The 21290-nt window shown below is 37.6% G+C and overlaps 1 protein-coding gene across 8 annotated transcripts in view; it reads left to right on the plus strand.

Annotated features, from left to right (window-relative positions):
* PLSCR4 (phospholipid scramblase 4) overlaps positions 1–18501 on the plus strand; it is a 40977-nt gene extending 22476 nt beyond the window's left edge. For all 8 annotated transcript variants that reach the window (XM_072792373.1, XM_072792374.1, XM_072792372.1 and 5 more), the window contains 6 exons: positions 8609–8844; positions 10398–10440; positions 11351–11577; positions 13887–14048; positions 15388–15546; positions 16228–18501. In XM_072792373.1, coding sequence (XP_072648474.1) covers positions 8609–8844; positions 10398–10440; positions 11351–11577; positions 13887–14048; positions 15388–15546; positions 16228–16275 — 875 coding nt within the window. In that variant the 3' untranslated portion in view covers positions 16276–18501. The remainder of the gene's footprint in view (positions 1–8608; positions 8845–10397; positions 10441–11350; positions 11578–13886; positions 14049–15387; positions 15547–16227) is intronic.
* Positions 18502–21290: the final 2789 nt, after the last annotated feature.

A 21290-nucleotide genomic window follows, 5' to 3' on the forward strand; every position in this document is an offset into this window, starting at 1 on the left:
TCTGTGAAAGAAGAGAAGAAACCCCAGGACCCACAGGATAATGGTTTTGGCCCTACCCATAATATCTGTGGGTATTTACCCAAAGGATACCAATATAGTGATCCGAAGGGGCACCTGCACCCCAATGTTTATAGCAGCAGTGTCCACAATAGCCAAATATGGATAGAGATGTCCATTAACAGATGAATGGGTAAAGAAGATACGGAATATATATAGTGGAATATTACTCAGCTATCTTATGCTAAATGAAATAAGTCTATCAGAGAAAGATAATTATATGATTTCACTCATGTGGAATTTAAAAAACAAAACAGGGTCATAGGGGAAGAGAAGGAAAAATAAAATAAGGTAAAATCAGAGAGAGAGACAAACCATAAAAGACCCTTAACTATCGGAAACTGAGGGTTGCTGGAAAGGAGGTGGGGGGGGGGTTTGGGGTAACTGGGTGATGGGCATTTAATTAATGGGGGCACTTGATGAAATGAGCACTGAATATTGTATGCAACTGATTAATCATTAAATTCTACCTCTGAAACTAATAATACTCTATATATTAATTAATTGAATTTAAATAAAATAATCATTGGTAACTATGTACTTAAAAAAAAAGAGAGAGACCAGGGGGCTCAGTTAACTTCTGCTTTCTCAGTGTTTTCTGAAAACAGCAGGGCTTCCTTTTCACCTTTCCCTTGTACGTATGCATATCTGCTCCGATATAACCCCTCATTACTGGCTCAACTCCTGCTAAATCCAAGGTCTTGACAGTCCTAAATTATAATCATACTATATCTGACCATTTCTCCAAATTTACTTCACTGACTGTCAACATGATCTAACTTATATTCATAGATCACTATATCCAAGAACCTAGATTCGTGTAGAACAAAGGCTCTCTCATTTCCAAGTAACATTGGTTATAAGTCATGTACTGTTCGTTTGGGAAAGTGTGTATTCCTCTCTGTATCAAAAAATTAGCCAGAGCATCAGATATATCATGCAAATCAAATGACTAGATAAGTTGAAAAACATTATGGTGCAGAGCATAGAACTGAATTTTCAGTTATGAAATTAATTAACAAAAATTCACTGTGACCGCCACCTAGTGGCTGAACTCCGTACTTATTTATGATGACTGATGCAAAATATGACCCTGTAATTCACAGGAAGGAACTTGAAATACTATAGAAGTATTCGGCTTTAATTAATTTCTTTAAATTCCATTATTTAATTTCTATTTGCATTATAGTACTGGACATGTATTCCCACTGAAAATAACTTTGTCCCGAATATGTTTAAAAGAATAGTTAATACATTTTTATATGTAGTCTATTTAAAGAAAGGAAATGATACAATTTCTTGAAATAAAAAAGGATGATAATATGCAAAATAACTGAGAAGATACAAATCCCATAAAGCGGTATTTTTACATTAGTATTGATAGGACAATGCTCCACAACAGAGTTCTTTATTTAAATAAATATAGTATATTACAGTTACACAAAATTAACCGTTTTGCTTTGCTTCCCTACAGAACCAGTCAGAATCTTTAATGGCAATTGCAGAGTTCAAAGGGGAATATAATATGATGTTTACCATACATACTTGGATCATGTTTTTCCTTCTGTTCTCTTAACATCTGTGAATAATACATATAATAAATCTTTTGATTACATAAATATGTACTTAATTTTTCTTAGAAACATAATCTATACTGAATAGCCCCATAATCTAAATTATAATTTTCTAATTTGTTGATCCTCAAATTTTATTACATGAGGTTACTTTTATGTTGAAGTAACATGGTGGTGGGGATCCCTGGGTGACTTAGCGGTTTAGCACCTGCCTTCAGTCCAGGGCGTGATCCTGGAGTCCCAGGATCGAGTCCCACGTTGGGCTCCCTGCATGGAACCTGCTTCTCCCTCTGCCTGTGTGTCTGCCTCTCTGTCTCTCTCTGTGTCTCTCATGAATAAATAAAATAAAATAAAATCATAATAAGTAAATAAAATAAAATCACATGGTGAAAATATTATAAGAATTAAGCAACTCACTGAAGTGATAAAACAGTATTAAGATAGTTTATGTGACTTTTAGTTGCGTTGTTTTTAATGGTTTTGAAAAAGAGGGTAGGGATATCTGATTTCCAGGAAGTCTAATATGATTACTCTTAAACACAGTTCTTAAAGGATATATTCTTCATGACAAAATGAAACCTGTAATTTCTTCCATTTGTTCTAAAGACACTAGAGTTTTGTTTTGTTTTGTCATGTAGCTTTAATTTGACATTGTTTCTAGTTACTATTACTTTTCCTCTAGTCTCTCCTGATTCTCAGTCTCTATCAAGACCGGTATGTCCCCGGTCCTTCAAAGCTGGTATTCTCCAGAGTTGGTCCATTCCCCTGCCCTGCCTTGTCTCCCTCTTCCACCTTTCCCATTCACCCAACCTTTTACATACTCTCCTGAGTGATCTTGGTAATTCGTGTGTCTTTAGCCACTTAAGAATCCCTTAGCCCCACCCATATCAATCTCCTGTGCTCTGAACTTGCATTTACTGCCTATAAGCCGCTTCCTCTGGAAGGACCCTGGATCTCAAACTCACTGGTCTGCGATTCAACTTTGGCATCTTGCTCCAGAACACATACCCTCCAATCTTTCCCTCCTCTGGAGGCTGCAGGGACCCACATCAGAACTTGAGAATCTGGGATCCCTGGGTGGCGCAGCGGTTTGGTGCCTGCCTTTGGCCCAGGGCGCGATCCTGGAGACCCGGGATCGAATCCCACATCGGGCTCCCGCTGCATGGAGCCTGCTTCTCCCTCTGCCTGTGTCTCTGCCTCTCTCTCTCTCTCTCTCTCTCTCTCTCTCTGTGACTATCATAAATAAATAAAAATTAAAAAAAAAAAAAGAACTTGAGAATCTTTCCTCATATCCAGCCTGTTACTGAGACAGGATTGTCTCTTCTCTTCTGTGTTGCTTATTATTCCTCCACCTTCTACTCCTTACATTACAAACTAACTTGCCGTCCATCTGCACTTCTGCAAGCACCTCCTGCCTAATTGAACCTCTTCCATTGGTTCTAAATGTAAGTCTAATTACCTCAGTTTCTATTTTATTGGCGTATAGTTTAGGTTCTTTGTGCACAGTATAGGTCTTTCATAATCTTCACTCCCTCTCCACCTTCCTTTCAAGCCTATCTGCTTAATCTCCAGATTAAGATGGAGTCTTGCCCCCTGTAATACTTAGCTTCCCTTGTGCACCTGTTCATTTTGTACCGACTCTCCTTGTAAAACCTTGCCCGTTGTGGAGGTGTTGCCTGGGTCTAACATGTCAGCACTAACATCATAGGGTACCTCCTCTGCCTAGGTTAGACACCTCTCCTCTCTAATCTCTTCACACACTATGAATCTACCTCTGATCCCACAAGTTAACTTGTTTCATGATAACCAATCACTTAATTTTTTAATCTGTGTATTTTCGGTAGAACTGAATGTCCTCCAAAACAGACGTGTTGGGGGGGGGGGGAGGCAAGATGGCAAAGGAGTAGGGTCCCCAAGCCACCTGGCCCCACTAACTTACCTAGATAACTTTCAAACCATCCTGAAAACCTACGAATTCGACCTGAGATTTAAAGAGAGAATGGTACAGAGAGAAGAGTTTGTGCTTCAAACAAGTACAACTCATTTTTAGCCACTCTGCACTGAGCAAAATGACTAGAAAGAAGAACTCACCACAAAAGAAAGAATCAGAAACAGTACTCTCTGCCACAGAGTTACAGAATATGATTGCAATTCAATGTCAGAAAGCCAATTCAGAAGCACAATTATAAAGCTACTGGTGGCTCTGGAAAAAAGCATAAATTGATGACAATTCAAGAGACTTCATGACTGCAGAATTTAGATCTAATCAGACCAAGATTAAAAATCAATTAAATGAGATGCAATCCAAACTGGAGGTCCTAACGATGAGGGTTAATGAGGTGGAAGAAAGAGTGAGTGATATTGAAGACAAGTTGATGGCAAGGAAGGAAGCTGAGGAAAAAAGAGAAAAACAATTAAAATACCATGAGGATAGGTTAAGGGAAATAAATGACAGCATCAGAAGGAAAAATCTACGTTTACTTGGGGTTCCAGAGGGCACCTAAAGGAACAGAGGACCAGAAAGCATATTTGAACAAATCATAGCAGAGAACTTCCCTAACTTGGGGAGGGAAACAGGCATTCAGATCCAGAAGATAGAGAGATCCTCCCCTAAAATCAGCAAAATAGACGTGTCTTTCTACATCATTCTGTTTCTCACAGCAAGCACAGCTGCTCATCCTTGAAATGGGCCTTTGGAACGTTTCCCAAATAAAGGAATGTTTGATTTATTTCATGGTTTTTTTGTCAGACAGTATTAGAAGAAATAGTTCCACAATTCATCATGATGTTCATGAGTGGGATTCTTACAAGTAACCAGAGTATCCCAGACTTCAGGAGCTTCAAAAGCTACTCTTCCCTTTAATGCCCAAATCACCGGGATCTGATCCTCTGTCCAATTTGCCTTATCCATAATCTTATAGGAAGTACTGCCTTATAGGAAGTACTGTCTTTATTTCTCATCCCAAACCACTTCTGGAAGACTCGGGGAATGTCTCTTCTTAGTGGTGGACGGTTTCCTCAACATTGGCTGACTCTAGACCATTTCTTTGCCTCTATGCTGGTCACCCCTTACTCATTCTGAAACCAGCTTTCAGCCCGCTAAGCTTTTTTTCCTATACTGTGACATCCTGTAGAAGGTGTGCGTGTGTGCTCATGCGTGTGTGCACATGAAAAATTTAAGACTTAAAAATACACCTATCAGCTAGAGTTACTTTTCTGGTCTGTAGTTCCTAGTCCATCCATAGAGTCCTATTTTGGATGTTCCTAACCCTTTTCCTAGCCTCCGATCTAAAGGGAATATTAGCATAATTTAATTAAGGGTGCCTCTGCCATCAGAATGTTTGAGTTTTAATTCTGCCTCTGTCGCATATTGACACTATTGATTCTTGAGCAAATTACTTAGCCACTTTATGCCTCAGTTTCTTCCTCTGTAAAGGATATTAATAGTCTGTACTACAGAAGGTTGATGCTAAGATTACAAGATTTAATACATGTAAAGTAGTTAGAACAGTGCCTGAAGCATAATAAGAGCTCAGTAAATATTAACTATTATCTTTTTTTTAATAGTAAACATAGCTTCTTCTACTAGGAGTTCCCTCCTGGAATGTATGGTGTCCAGGACCCAGTTCTTTGGGTTCTCTGAGAGAGAGCACAGTCTCCACCTTACCCCACTCTCTCAAATCTTTTTCATTTTGCAGGAGTGGTCTTTTCAAGGAATAGCTACCAGGGGTACCAAGGTGTCTCAGTTGGTTGGGTGTCTGACTCTTGATTTCAGCTCTTCATGAGCTCAAGGTTATGGGATCGAGCCCCAGGCTGGGTTCCTCGCTCAGTAGGGAATCTGCTTGAGATTCTCTCTCTCCCTCTCCACTGCCTCTCCCCACTGTGCTCTCTTTCTCAAATAAATTAGTAAATCTTAAAAAAAAAAAAAGAAAAAAGCTACCAGTGGACCATTCACATTTTTCAGGAAATATCACTCCTTGCTCTACACAGCTGTGGCATTGCTTTTTGATTACAAAAAAGATACCAGACTCCCCAGTCTATAGACCTTCAGTGCCCAGAGTTTCTTTTTTTTTTTTTTTGAGAAATCTCTACACCCAGTGTGGGGCTCAAACTCATAACCCCAAGATCAAGAGCCACATGCTCTGCTGACCAAGACAGCCAGGAGCCCCCTCAAACATTTTTTTTTCTCATATTTATATATTTTTATTGTATTGTATTGTATTTATTAGAGACACACAGAGAGAGAAAGAAAGATTGAGAGAGAGAGAGGCAGAGATACAGGTAGAGGAAGAAGCAGGTTCCATATAGGGAGCCTGACATGGGACTCAGTCCTGGGTCTCCAGGATCACACCCTGGGCTGAAGGCGGCACTAAACCACTGAGCCACCAGGGCTGTCCCCCTCAAACATTCTTTTTTTTCTTTTTTTTTAATTTTTTTTTTTTTTTTACATTTTTATTTATTTATGATAGTCACAGAGAGAGAGAGAGAGGCAGAGACACAGGCAGAGGGAGAAGCAGGCTCCATGTACCGGGAGCCTGACGTGGGATTCAATCCCGGGTCTCCAGGATCACGCCCTGGGCCAAAGGCAGGCGCCAAACCGCTGCGCCACCCAGGGATCCCCCCCTCAAACATTCTTGATGACAATCTACTATGAACCACAGTAAACAATACATATATGTTTTTATTTATATATAACTATATATATTTAGTATATATATGCTACATATAAAATTTCACCAAGCAATTCTTAATACAGTGAGTATACAATGTATGGGCAATACACTTTGATTTTTTTTCTATTTTATTTTTTCTAGTGTACTAAATTTTATTTTTAAAAATTGTAGTTGTGAATCATTAAATCATTGATTTGACAGCCACTAATATACGTACAGATTGTAAAACACTGTATTAGAACAATGTTTCTCAAACTTAATTATTGATAATTAATGAAACAGCTATACTTAGACAAAACATTCCTTAAGACAAAAATTGTTATTAGAGATAAAGAACTTTTTACAATATTAGGAGTGTCAATCCATCAAGAAGATATAACATTTTTATATATATATACATCTAAAAAACAGTGCTTCAAAATATATGAACCCCAAAATGACAGCAAAAAATACTAGTAATGTAGTAACAAAATCCAGCAATATATAATAAGGATTATATGCTATGACCAAATGCAGTTTATCTTGAGTATGAGAGGTTGATTTATCACATGAAAATCAGTCAATGTATGTACCATGTTAATGGAACATAGGACAAAAATCATATTATATCAATAGAGAAAAAGCATTTGACAAAATAATGAGAAACCTCCTGCATGATGAAAACATTCCACAAACAAGGAATAGGAGGGAACTTCCTCAATCTAATAAAAGGCATCAATGAAAAACCCACAGCGTAATTAACATCATGCTTAATAGCAAAAGCTGAAAGCATCCTCCTCCCCCCGCCCCCAAGTCAAGAGCAAGACAGGATATCTCTTCATTCTACTTCTATTCAACATTGTACTAGAAGTTTTAGCCAGGGCAATTTGGCAAAGAAAGATAATAAAAGTCATCCAGATTGGAAAAGAAAAAGCAAAACTATCTCTATATGCAGATAAGTAAAAAAATCCTAAGGAATACACCCATATACACACACAGCGCTAATAAATGAGTTCAGCAGTAGGGAGTATAAAACAGTGAATCCACTTTAGAAAACAGTTTGGCATTTCCTCCAAAAGTTAAGGCTAATTCCACTCCTATATATACTTGAGAATTGAAAACTTATGTTCACATCAAAACTCGCACGCTCACTTCACAGCAGTGTTATTTATAGTAGCCAAAAAGTGGAAACGATGTGATAATGTCCATGCAATGTAGCATTGCCAGGCCACAGAAAGGAATGAAGTACTACTAGCCTGTGCTATAATGGGCAAACCTTGAAAACATTATTCTAAGTGAAAGAAACCAGACAGGATGTCTGTATGTTGCATGACTTCATTTATATGATATCATATAGGTTAGGCAAATCTGTAGTGGTAGTGGTTTCCAGGGCCTGGGGCAGAAGCTAGGGAAGGACTGCTGATGGGTATGTGCTTTCTTTCTGGTGTGATGAAACTGTTCTGGAATGATATAGCCATCTTTAAAAGCCCCCCCCCCCCCTGAGGTTACTGTATTTGTGACCTTAGACAGTCATAACAATAAATATAATAGCATAAATGTGCACTGCTAATTATGTGCTAGGTCTTGTGGTCATCCCACTATAACCTAGTGGAAGTAGACATATTATTATTATCTCCAAAGGAGGCACCTAATACAGAGAGAGGCCAACATGTTACTTGATGTTTCTTTCTTTTTTTTTTTTTTTTTGAAGATTTTATTTATTTATTCATGATTGAGAGACAGAGAGGCAGAGACATAGGCAGAGGGAGAAGCAGGCTCCATGCAGGGAGCCCGACGCAGGACTCGATCCCGGGTCTCCAGGATCACGGCCCTGGCCAAAGGCAGGCGCCAAACCGCCAAGCTACCCAGGACTCCCCTTACTTGATGTTTCAAATCTTATTCCAACACTTCTGTGTGGAATAATTATCTTACAAGGTTTAAGAGGATTAAATGAGTTAGTATGGAAAGCCCCTTAGTACATTGTTGGTACATGGTACACATTAAGAAAATGAATCGTTTTATTCTTTTTTATACAAAGATTTTATTTATTTATTCATGAGAGACACAGAGAGAGAGAGAGGCAGAGAGAGAAGCAGGCTCGCCACGGGAGCCTGGCATGGGACTTGATCCCAGGACTCCAGGATCATTCCCTAAGCCAAAGGCAGACGCTCAACCGCTGAGCCATCCAGGCGTCCCAGTCATGTTTTATTCTTAAGTGGATAATGCATGATGCATATCTTTTTCATGTAAAAAATTAGGTCGTTCTAACTTCTAACATGTTATAGTGTTAGTAATATCTAACATTTTCATTTGTTGTGGATACAGGACCCCCTGGACCAGCTATCCCTCCATCTGCAGGCCACGCAGGAAGCTTGCCTATGGGGCTCTACAGTCCACCTCAGCCCCATAACCTCCCCTTGTACCAGCCAGCTGGTGGTACCCATCCTATCCAGTACCAGCCTGGCAAATATCCTATGCCAAATCAGCCTGTTCCGGTAACATGGATGCCAGCGCCTGGTCATATGCCAAACTGCCCTCCTGGTCTGGAATATTTAACCCAGGTACTCCACACAAATCCAAGTGATTTTCTTATGAAGTATGACTGGGGACCTGACCAGAAGAGCTACAAAGCTGGACAGAGTGGATGAAGGTGATGGGTCAGTGATGACCGAGGTCCAGTTTGTGAGACTGTAGGAGTGGTGGTCCTCCTGATTTCAGAAGTGTGAAGGGGAAATGAGCAGTACAGCCATGTATTTGGCGGGATCAGTACTGTTTTCTAAAGGATGTATGTTGAATTTTAAGATACACAACGTGTCCTGTTGGAGGTGGTTTAAAAAACAGGAACAGAGGAAAAACTATCAAAGATGCTATTTGAGATGTCATTTGCATAGAAGTAAAGAGTTAACACCAAGAAAAACATGCAACAGAACAAAAAGACCATGAGTGAATCAATGAGTGCCTTAGCCCTCCCCTTTTTCTCATTACCCATAATTTTCATTAGCCACCTTAGTGACCAGTTTTGGTATAAGACCTGTTGAGGCCCACTCACCTGACTGTGTTTTCATACAAGAAAAAGTTTTTAATAAAGGAAGGATTGTATCCTCTCCATACCATCCTGTAATCAATTACACCACCAAACATTTATGTCTAGTTATTTTTCACTTTCTTTAATACCACATTCATGTATTTTTTATTAGTTAATGTATTCAATGAATATCTGGTAAAATATGACATTTCAGGCAATATTCTGGGCTCAGGGATTGGGAATGATCTATATTATCTAAAATTATATAAATATGATTTCTCTGTCCTCAAAGAGATTTCTTTTCTGCTAGAATATTCTCAAATATATCAGGTGATGAGCCCATCAAACTGTCTTTAGAGTGATTCCTAAGTGAAGTTAAGGTAGAAATTTAAGTAGTGGTGTTCCCAAATCCCTTCTCAAGAGATCGCATCCCAGACTGTTTCCTCCCCTTTGCCCTAATCCCAATCACAGGCTTCCAGCCCTGTGGACCCTCTCCTCCTTGAAGTATGCCCCTAGGGAGGGCAGTGGCATTAGTAATGCAAATAAATGGAAATCAGTGTGTTAACATCCTCCATAGGCACCTGTGAAAATAATAGAGAACTGAATGCTCCTGTGTGAGGCCCCTGGCTGACCTGCTTCCTATAATCCACTGAGAAAATAGCGTTCTCTGTGGCTGGTCCGTGTTAAAGCGTCCTGAACTTCTGAGCAACTCCAGTCTGTGAGTGACATGTCAGTGACACCAGGGAGGAGGGCCTGAGCTAGAAACAATCTGCGTCAACACAGCTTCTTCTAGGTGCCGTTACTGTAGCAAGAAGATGCTTTTCTGATGTAGCAGGCAACTGTTTTATCCTTTAAAGTAGAAGGGAAGAAAAGTGGTTTCCCTATCTGGACCAGGTTCTCTGCTGACCAGGTACAGATAGGCCAGTTTCACTTGATAATTTTTTTTTTATTCTGTTCGGTTTCAGAAAGATACTTTGGTGTCAGTTGATACACATTCTCATAACTATCTTATCCGTTTCTTTTCTAACACTGATTTCATTTCCTTCCGTTATTTCTGTTTTTCCTAATTGCTTTGTTCTCTCCCAACAGTTGGACATCATACACGTCCTTCAGCATTTCGAGCCTCTGGAAAGTATGTATAATTTTGTCGTGTTCACCAATGTTTGAATCAGGTAGAAATTTGTATCACCCAGTATCTAGTTCCTTATTTATGTTGATGATTTTTAAGTGGTTCAAGGAGAAAAGACTATCTTCTTTTACACCCTTTCTTCAAGAAAGTAATAAAGGGAATTATTTCGTATGATTTTATCTATTTATGTATCATACATGAGTTCTTAGGTTTGAAAAAGACGTTCATTTTACCTGGTCAACTTCCCTCACCTTAGAGGAAAAGGAGGAGCCAAGAGGTTAAATGAATTAGCCAGGGACACCGCAGTCACCTAATCAGTAGTAGGGCAGGAAATAGAATCTAAACCTGCTACGTTCTAGTCCAGTGCCCTTACCTTGGAAGTAAAAATAAATCGCAATAAACATGCTTGATCTCAGTTTATCCTCACTAGATTACTGACCTTCTCTTTACTGTCATATCTACACATTCATTTGACTACCACATAGAGCCTCAGAGTTTCCTGGATGTATTTTTGTATTTGCGGTTAGTTAATGACCCTAATCATTTCAGTATATTTCATGAGCTGATTAGTTGATGGTAAATGTATAATTTCACTTAAATGGTTTTACAATTAAAGTTTTCTGCATGCAGGTATTCCAGGAATATGTTTCAGTCTTTACATTTATGTGGAAAAGTTTTTTAAATCATTTTATACTGACCTTCTCTTAAAAAGATGTTTTAAATTTTCAAAATTACTAAATATTTATTGGGCATTTGTATTTTTTTTTTGGTGTCCCAATCAATTGGATATATTTCACTTTAGACTTTAAAAAGCTATTTTGCTTTAAGCCCTTAAGAAATACTTTTAAAAGACTTCTTGGTGCCCATTTTAACTGCTTCTAATTTAAAGTGGCTTTCTCATTTTATTTTTTAGTGATGACATCTTTTGAAACTAATAATAGATATGATATTAAAAACAACCTGGACCAGATGGTTTACGTTGTAACTGAAGACACAGACGATTATACCAGAAATGCTTATCGGACACTAAGGCCCTTCGTCCTCCGGGTCACTGACTATATGGGCCGAGAAATCATGACAATGCAGAGACCTTTCAGATGCAGCTGCTGTTGCTTCTGTTGTCCCTCCACCAGGCAAGAGGTCAGAGAACATAAGTCTAATCCAACTGATCCAACTCTTCGCAGAATGGTTGTGCTCCTTCCAGAATAACACATGGGATTTTCACTGGCTCCACTGGTCAGAATGAATGAAGAGAGTGGGGAAGAAGGCAGCCAGATTGTCTCACCTAAGGGAAATCACCTTGTGGGTTCTTGTCTTCTGGTGCTAGTTGGTGGGTCAGGCACAAATTAGGGTTATTTATTCGGTGACCACAGTGCTATCAGTTGTGTCTACTGAATTAGAAACGTACCTATGACCTAGAACAGAAGTCACACACATTTGTCTAAATGTACCTACATATCCCCAGATAAGCTGTCCTTAGACATCATCATATCCTTTTAGATTGGAAGACTACACTAGTCATCCCAGACTTTGGAAAACTTTGCGTTACCCATCCCAGACATTAAATGAAGATTGGAAAAGTTTGGATAACTTTACACTACCCATCTATCTTGCCACAGATAAAGAAAAGGTAGTTCAGAAGGATGAAGTGCCTGATGAGGGTGTTACACTCCCCTGAATACTAGAACTAGGGAGCAGGTGTTCTGAGTGACAGCTGGGTTCCTCTTCTATAACCTGTGGGACTCTAGAAAGTTTGTTTGAAGCGATTTGAGAGAGAGAGGTCAGCAAGAATTTGGAATTCTAGATATGCCATCTAAGTAAATTTGTGCAATTTATTTATTAAGAACCTCACTGCTCTTGTACATAAATATTCATAAGAATATTCCATAGGATTACTGGGATATTTCAAAGACTTACTTAAGTACCAGCACTTACTAAATGTTAATTTACTTATAATCTTCTCTGAGTTTTGATTTCCTATAAGATGAAAATAATAATAGTACCTATCACACAGGATTGCATTGAGGATTAAATAGTAAATAAATGAAAAATAAATAATAAATAAATAAATAAATAAATAGTAAATAAATGTTAACTATTCGTTACAGTACCTGGCAGATAGGAAGTGCTCAGAGAATGTTAGTTGTTATTTGCAGGAATCTTACTTCTCTCTTATTACTATTTTTGTAATAACAGTCTAATATTTGAGATGAATCTTCATCTATAATCCTCAATTCTTTTGGATATACTAGGAATTCTTCATATTCATGACTTGGATTTTCTTCTCAAATGAATTTTTTCAAGTAATTTACTTGTGTACAGTTTTTATTTTTTTATCTCTAAGCCTAAACTTACATGAGATCTTAATCCTAGGAAGCTGTTGAATTTATATGCTTATGCATATGTGTCAATCTATATATATGAACAATAATATCTTTTTATTTTTTTAAAGATTTTATTTATTTATTCATGAGAGACAGAGAGAGAGAGAGAGAGAGAGAGAGGCAGAGACACAGGCAGAGGGAGAAGCAGGCTCCATGCAGGGAGCCCGATGTGGGACTCGATTCCGGGACTCCAGGACCACACCCTGGGCTGAAGGCAGGCGCTAAACCACTGAGCCACCCAGGGATCCCCTATCTTTTTAAAATAATATCTTGATTTGACAGTTCATGAAGCTATACAGTCTTACACCATAAATAATGAAACCTAGTGGACTCAAAATTCTTAGAAAAGTATACGATACCAGAAAAACCACCAATAGAACTTTAACTCTGGGCTTTTACTAAATAATTTAATTTTATGACTGGTTATTATTAAATATGAAGATCTTAGTTCTTTACAAAGAAATACTATAAAGATAAATAGCTAAAACAGGGTAGCGGACAATCTTAAAACTTTTAAGAATGGCTTTATATATTCATATACAGATTCTGTTGTTTTCACAATATACAGTTTTCAAAATGCCTCTTTTCTTTCTGTTTTCTATTACAATTGTCATGTCTGAGATTTAAATCTAAGAAGTTACCTTGTTACTTTTTCATGGATTGTGCCAGAAGACATGAGACACCTAGAGCAGAGACCAAGAACTCTATCACAGTACAGTAAACAGCAGGAGCATCATGAGCAGCATGTTGGTGTAGGTCCCCTTGCCTTCATGTTCTGCAGGGTTGACTCAGAGGAACCCAGGCAGAGGCTGCATACAACACTGAGCTTAGAGAACTGGCCATTTTATGAGAAGCAGTAACTTTGTTCCAAAGGGAAATGTGATCTCATCTCTCAAGGCTGTTCACTAACATAACAACCCTAAGAAATAGCCTGGTTAAAATAGAAGACTCCCTACCAGTAATGATTTTTCTCGTCCTTGAATGACTTAAGAGCACATCCAGGTGGTACGTACATGTAATAGGTAAGTATGTAGCATCCTTCTCTCTGTTACTGCTTCTTTGCAGCTGGAGGTGCAGTGTCCTCCTGGTGTCACCATTGGCTTTGTTGCAGAACACTGGAACCTGTGCAGGGCGGTTTACAGCATCCAGAATGAGAAGAAAGAAAATGTAATGAGAGTGCGTGGGCCATGTTCAACCTATGGCTGTGGTTCAGATTCTGTTTTTGAGGTAAACAAATGTAAAAATAACATTTTGACTATTTTTTTCTACACACACTAACAGATCTTAGAATTCTTTGGTTTTAGATTATTTTTTTATGTGAATGGATAAAGTAGAATGAGGAAATAGTCATTGGTTGACATCAAATCATTTTCAAATTATGGTTAGTGGATTGCTGAATGTTTTCCAAAATGTTAGCTACTTTTTTTTTTTTTTTTATGGTTTCAGGTTCGATAAAGATAAGAAGTACCCATTTAAAACACTAAACCTGAAAGTAAATAGCTCGACTGAATCCATTTATTTTATTCTTGGTTGTATTTAATTAACCATTTTTACCAAAGATTTGCAGGAATGGGATACAGATCCTGAGTAATGAAAGTGCCCAACATATCACAGAACATATGAAGCACCCCAAGATTGTGCAAATTGTTTATTTGCATGGTAGAAATTTATCTGTGCCCTTAAGAGATAGGATAATATAGATAACATGGAAAAAACTCATAATAGATGAAAACATTTTCTCAGGAAAATAAAAAATCCTCTTGTTTTGCCTTTATCTCAGTTACTATGAAATGATTGCTTTCTATCCTATGAATCTGACAAAGGAGATTCCTAGAAATTTTTCTTGAATTTCTTAGAGAATCCTTGAATGCCTGGCAGTTCAGCAAGGCTTATTATCTAAAGTTGGTCATTCAGATATTTCCTATGACACTGAATAAACTTTTTTAGTTCTTCAAGCATTGCTTATGTATTAAAAGGCCATTGTAGAGAAATGGAAAATGTAGACAAGCCAGTTTTAGGGGCAGGAGGTATATGATCATTCTGATCTCCAAAGGTTAGCATTTCACTATTTTTCCTCTGGCAAGTGCCTGAGTTCCCCCTTTAGAAGTTATAGCTCCTTGGGATTCTGGCATACTTTAAGAAGACAGGGTGGATTTCGCCCACAAAAACTTGAGTGATTAGATGAAGTCTGTAAAGTACATACAGCTGTGCTTCCTTTTGCTCATGTGTTTCTCTAGACTGTAGAGATCCCCTCCCAGCCTCCAATTCCAATCCTTTATTATATGAGAAATAATTTCTGAATCAATTCATGTCATATGTCCCTAATAACTCATTTGAGGATGAAGAAACAGCCCTGGCTTGAGAACTGTTAGCCCAACTCAGTTATGAACCAGTGGCGATGCACTTAACCCTTCATGGCCATAATTCCTTATTTGAAATTACATTATTACTATATTAATTTTATATATTGTATTTATGCTATCTCAGTATAAAGTAGAAGTAGAAGAATGAAATATATACAACAAAACTTTTCATACTTCATAAAGTCACATTCTTATCTTTGTAGGTCAAATCCCTTGATGGCACAACAGACACCGGCAGTATTATTAGGAAATGGAATGGTCTGTTATCAGCCATGAGCGATGCTGACCACTTTGAAATTCAATTCCCATTAGACTTGGATGTGAAGATGAAAGCCATGATTTTTGGAGCTTGCTTCCTCATTGTAAGCCTTTTGCTTTTGAGTTGTCTTGAGAGAATTATTTTCACCATCAGATGCAGTATAGTGCAATATAGGAAGGCAATAACCTTTGAACCCAGGCCAATGTCTGTCTCTGCCACTTACTAGTTACATGTTTTGCAGTGTTTAGCACTTCCAGGCCTCATTCTCCTTAAAATGGAGATAATTATCCATTCTCTGTAAAATGGAGATAAAAATACATATATTTTTTAGGGTGATGAGCATTAACTATCATATGAATACAGGGGCCAGAAGAGTACTTGGAGTATATTAGGCATCCAGTGGGTGTAATTATCATCATTGCATGTTGTCTTTCTCATTACTTAAGGATGCCTATCATATGACTTCTTAATGAAATAAAATAACTCTAAAGTTATTGGCTATCAGCAGTTCCAAGTTTGTAATTGCTGCTGTTCATATTAGGTCCTCTTCGTAAAGATTTCATTCGATTCATTTATTCTTAACTAGAATGAGGACCACCTGATAAATTATAAAGGATAATATTTTATGCATTGCATCTAATTAGTATGTATCTTTATACATACAGTTCTCTCTCTCTCTCTCTCTATATATATATATATATATATATTTATTTCCCTCTCTCTCTCTCTCTCTCTCTATATATATATATAATATATATATGTATAATTCTTTTTCTAATTTCAGGACTTCATGTATTTTGAAAGATCTCCAACACGACGTTCATCAAGATAGATGGACACTGCAAATCAGCAATCATGGTTAATTAAAAACGATTAGAAAAGTTGGGCTTAGAGTCCTCTCAATTATTTGCAAATATATCTGCTTTTGCAGATTATTTTTACTGGTTAATAGCTCTCATTCTTATTAGGTAGGCTAAGAGTGTAAGGGCAAGAATACAATCTAAACATGTGTTTTAATTGATTATCTGTCTTGTCCACTTGGTAGACTAGGAGTTAATCTTGAAAAGGCTATGACTCATTAACCAAGTAAACACATTACAATGAGCTTCAAAACACTTTACCATGAAATAAGGGAAAATGAATCCTAGAGCTCTCACATTAATAGGTCATGAAATGGTGAGCTTTTTAGAGTTATCTTTGAGATAGAGTAAGATGGCTTTTATACCTACCACTCCTACCTCTTGTCCTGTTACTGAAGACAGATTTGATTCCAGGTGAAAAGAATGATACTTTTGATATTAAAAAACAAAAAGGAAGGCAGATAGAAATACTATGTTTTATTGTACAAGGAAAAATGTATTTGTGCATATGTATCAAAACTTTGTTTTGCAAGTTTATGAGTTTCAATGGAAATTTTTATTTTATTACCAAATAAAACATTTTTTTATCATAAAATTTATAGGTTTATATTTTCCATGCATATTTTCTCATTCACTAGCATGGTCAATCAAGACCTGCCTGTGTATGGAGTCAGGATCAGACTATCAGGAAAAGAGGGGAGTAGGGCCACAGCCAGTCTAGATCTCTGAGCAACTTAGAGACATCAGTGCCAAGGAGCTTGCATTTAATCCATTTAACCTCTCTTGGTCCAGAGAGGTTTAAAACATATTTTAAATATGTTTGGCCAAATCTTTAAGATTGCCTATTGAACTTTTGTATCTTTTTGATGTGACACAGAAAAGATAGTTATATTTTTTCTTTCAAGAAGATCCCTGATAATCACCATGTTTTTCTAATGGCAAGAGTTAGAGTTTTGTCTCTGTCAAATATGACATTCTGTGTAGCACTTTGTAAAAGCAAAAACTATAAATCTTAACCTTGTTTAATATTTCTTAACTTAGAGATAGATAAATCTATATCTATGCAAGGAAAATAATAAAACACAGCAAACATGCTGCTACTTTGTGAACTATAGCTTAACGGTAAAATTATGTAGGATAACATTAAAGTATAAACGTACTTGTTTTATAAGCTAGTTAAAAGTATAGTGTAATAGTGAATAGACTGATGAATCAGCCTGCCTCTTTTGCACTCTACCTTCCTATCTGAACCTGGACTGTGATTTTTCAACACAGCCAGTATGTATGTAGAATGAAATATATTTTTCTCCTTGTTAAAGAAAACAAGCCTGAGTGTTCTCTGATGGGATTATTCAGAGATGAGGGCCTTTGCCCACAGTTCCTATTGAAGTCAAAGAAAGGTGCTTTGTCTTTAAATTATATTTATCTTTTCATGGTAAAGTTGTTTTACTCAGTGTCTTGTAATTTTTATTTCTGGGTGCTACTACCAGCTTGTTAAAAAAAATGTAAAACTGCTGTTTTTTTAAAAACTAATTATCTTATATTTGAAAATATAATTAGGCATTTAGTCTTAGACATTTATATTATTTCTTAAAATGTCTGACGTTTTATATATGAAATCAAATAGTATTGAGAAAGTTTATTTCTATAAACCTCCTTTTTTACTTGCCTATGTCCCTACATCCCAAGACCTGCTGTATAATACTAAGAAAAGTGTTACTTTTAACATACGACATTTTAAATTTCTGTTTAAAATTTTTGTGGTTTTAAGTTGTCTCTTACAGTTATTATTTCACTTTTTTTAAAAGTAATACTATGTGTCTTATATTTTTATATTATGGTTCATATTATAATCTCATATTTCTTAATAGTGTTTCATTGTGGGCAGCCTGGGTGGCTCAGCAGTTGAGCGCCGCCTTCCGCCCAGGGTGTGATCCTGGGGACCCAGGATCGAGTCCCACGTCGGGCTCCCTGCATGGAGCCTGCTTCTCCGTCTGCCTGTGTCTCTGTCTCTGTCTCTGTCTCTGTCTCTCTGTTTCTCATGAATAAATAAATAAAATCTTTAAAAAAATAGTGTTTCATTGTGTAAAATTGACCAGATTCACTAAAAAAAAGCTACTCTCTGAAATTTGTGTGTTTTCATGCTTCATCATATTGTTTTTGGCTTTTAAATAAATATAATATGGTTTATAGCAAAATACTATTTTATTTTTTTGGCTTTTGATTGAGTCTCTGCTATAGACTGAATGTTTGTGTCCTTCCCCTCCCCCCCAAAATTATGAATTATCCCAATGTAGTGATATTTGGAGGTGGAGCCTTCATGAACAGGATTAGTGTCCTTATAATCCAGTACCTTAGTCTTGAATGTCCCAGCTTCCAGAACTGTGAAAGATAAATATTTGTTTCTTAAGCCACCTAGCCTATGGTATATTTGTACAGTTGTCCAAATGGATTAAGACAGAAATTGGTACTGCGAAGTAGGGGTGCTGCTATAACAAATACCTAAAAATGTGGAAGCAGCATTAGAAGTGGGTAATAGATAGAACCTGGAAGTGTTTTGAGATGCATTCTAGAAGTCTAGATATTTTAACAGAACTTTAAAGGTGATTTTGGTGAGAGCTCAGAAAGAAAAAAGGGCTGTAGAGAAAGCCTTGACTTTCTTCGAAAATAGCTATGTAATCCTGAACAGAATGTTAGTAGAAACATGAATGGTAAAGGCCATACTAATGAGGCCTCAGATGGAAATGAGGAGCATGTTATCGGAAACTTGAGGAGAAAAAAAAAAAAAAAGAAACTTGAGGAGAGGCCCTCTTTATAATAAAGTGGCAAAGAACTTGGGTGAATTGTGTTCATGTTCTGCTGTTTTGTAGAACATAGAACTTGCAAGTGATGAAATTAGATGTTTAGTTAGAGGTGCAGTTAGACTTCCTCCGACTTCTTATAGTAAAATGCAAGGAGTGAGAAATGACTTAAAGACAGAATTGTTAAGCAAAGGGAAGCAGAAGGTAAAGACTTAGAAATTTTTCAGCCTATCCACACAGTGAAAGATGAGAACATTGAGTATATTATGGCCAAGGAGATTAGTGTGGATGAGCCTTCTGAGCAGAAGCCAGGAAACTATTTTCCAAGACAATGGAGCAATGACCTTGAAGGTGATTTAGTAGTTAACAGAGCCACCACTCCCATTACGGCCCCTATTGCAAGGGCTTGGGGGCTGATTGGTTCAAAGGAGGGGATTTCAATATCTGTTGGACCTCTTTACACACTACCTGGTGCTACCTCGCGTGGGGGCTCTGCTCTCTACACTCTCCTGCCATGCTCCTCTGCTACCCCAGATGTGGCTCTGGTGGGCCCTAAAGTCATAACTTGAGTCTCACCCATATCTGATTTAGATGCAACTTTGGACTTTCAGACTTTTGAGTTGGTGCTGGAAGAAGTTAAGACTTTTTCTTAAGGCAGTTAGGATGAGTGAATGTATTTTTCATGTGAAAAGGACATAAATTTTGTCCAGACCAGGGGTAGAATGCCATGGACTGAATGTCTGTGTTCTCCCAAATTCATATGTTGAAATTTAATGCCCTAATGTGATGTATTTGGAGGTGAGACTTTGGTGGATGATCAGAACAGGAGGATGGTGCCCTTATGAGTGGATTAGTACCTCTATAAAACCTCTATAAAAGAGAAGGCAAGGAGCTCCCTTGACCCATCTGCGTGAGGACACAGTGAGAAAATAGCCACCTATGAATCAGGAAATGGGCTCTTACCAGACAGTATCCACTAGAGCCTTGATCTTAGACTTTTAGAACTATGAGAAATAACTGTGTTGTTAATGAGCCACCCGGTCTATGTATGGTATTTTTGTTATAGCAGCCAAAATGGACTAAGATAGGTTTGTTGGGTTTTTAAAAATATTTTATTTATTAATGAGAGACAGAGAGGCAGAGACACAGGCAGAGGGAGATGCAGGCTCCCAAAAGATAGTTTTTAATTTATTATCAGGTTCGTTCAGGGTCCTTGTTTTCTTACATAAGCTTACTTCTCATAAAGTCATTGTAGTGCTTTGTAGTAGTAACTAGCTTTCTAACATAATCAAGTTATTTATAAATGCTTATTTCTAAATTTTTTTTTTTAATTTATTTATGATAGTCACACAGAGAGAGAGGCACACAGGCAGAGGGAGAAGCAGGCTCCATGCACCGGGAGCCCGACGTGGGATTCGATCCCAGGTCTCCAGGATCGCGCCCTGGGCCAAAGGCAGGCGCCAAACCGCTGCGCCACCCAGGGATCCCTAAATGCTTATTTCTAATCCACTTATGGCACATTTAAATTTTAAGTGTGAGGGCAGCCCCGGTGGCTCAGTGGTTTAGTGCTGCCTTCAGCCCAGGGTGTGATCCTGGAGACCCAGGATGGAGTCCCACATCAGGCTCCCTGCATGGAGCCTGCTTCTCCCTCTGCCTGTGTCTCTGCTTCTCTCTCTCCTCTCTGTGTATTCTCATGAATAAATAAATAAAATCTTTTAAAAAAATTTTTTTAACTGTGATTTCTATAGCATTGTATCATGTAGGAAAGCTGATAGAATTTATGACTGTCAGTGAAGGATGCATTTTAAAACAATTTTAATGACCAGATTTCCCAAAAATTATACAAAAAAGCTGGGTGCCAGAGTAATTTAGTAGTTGAATTTCTCCACCAACTAGATGTTCAATTAAGTTCAAGTATAAAATAAGCAGTGATTCCAGGAAATGGCATCCTGCTCTGCTGGGACAGCTGGCTACTTTTCAGTATCCGTTGCCCACTACCCCAGTGTTTAAGGCTTAATTTAACATATGTTGAAGGATGCACCCTTGGAAAATCCATAGGCCTGGATTTAATAAACTAGTACCAAATTTAACTTTTTGGCTAGTGAATGGATCTTTCCCATAATTTGGTTGACCTTCACAGAATCTGTTTCCCATTTGCTTCTAGACATCTTAAATTGTAAATCCCA

The sequence above is a fragment of the Canis lupus genome, chromosome 22, assembly GCF_048164855.1.
Source record: "Canis lupus baileyi chromosome 22, mCanLup2.hap1, whole genome shotgun sequence".
Taxonomy (NCBI): Eukaryota; Metazoa; Chordata; class Mammalia; order Carnivora; family Canidae; genus Canis; species Canis lupus.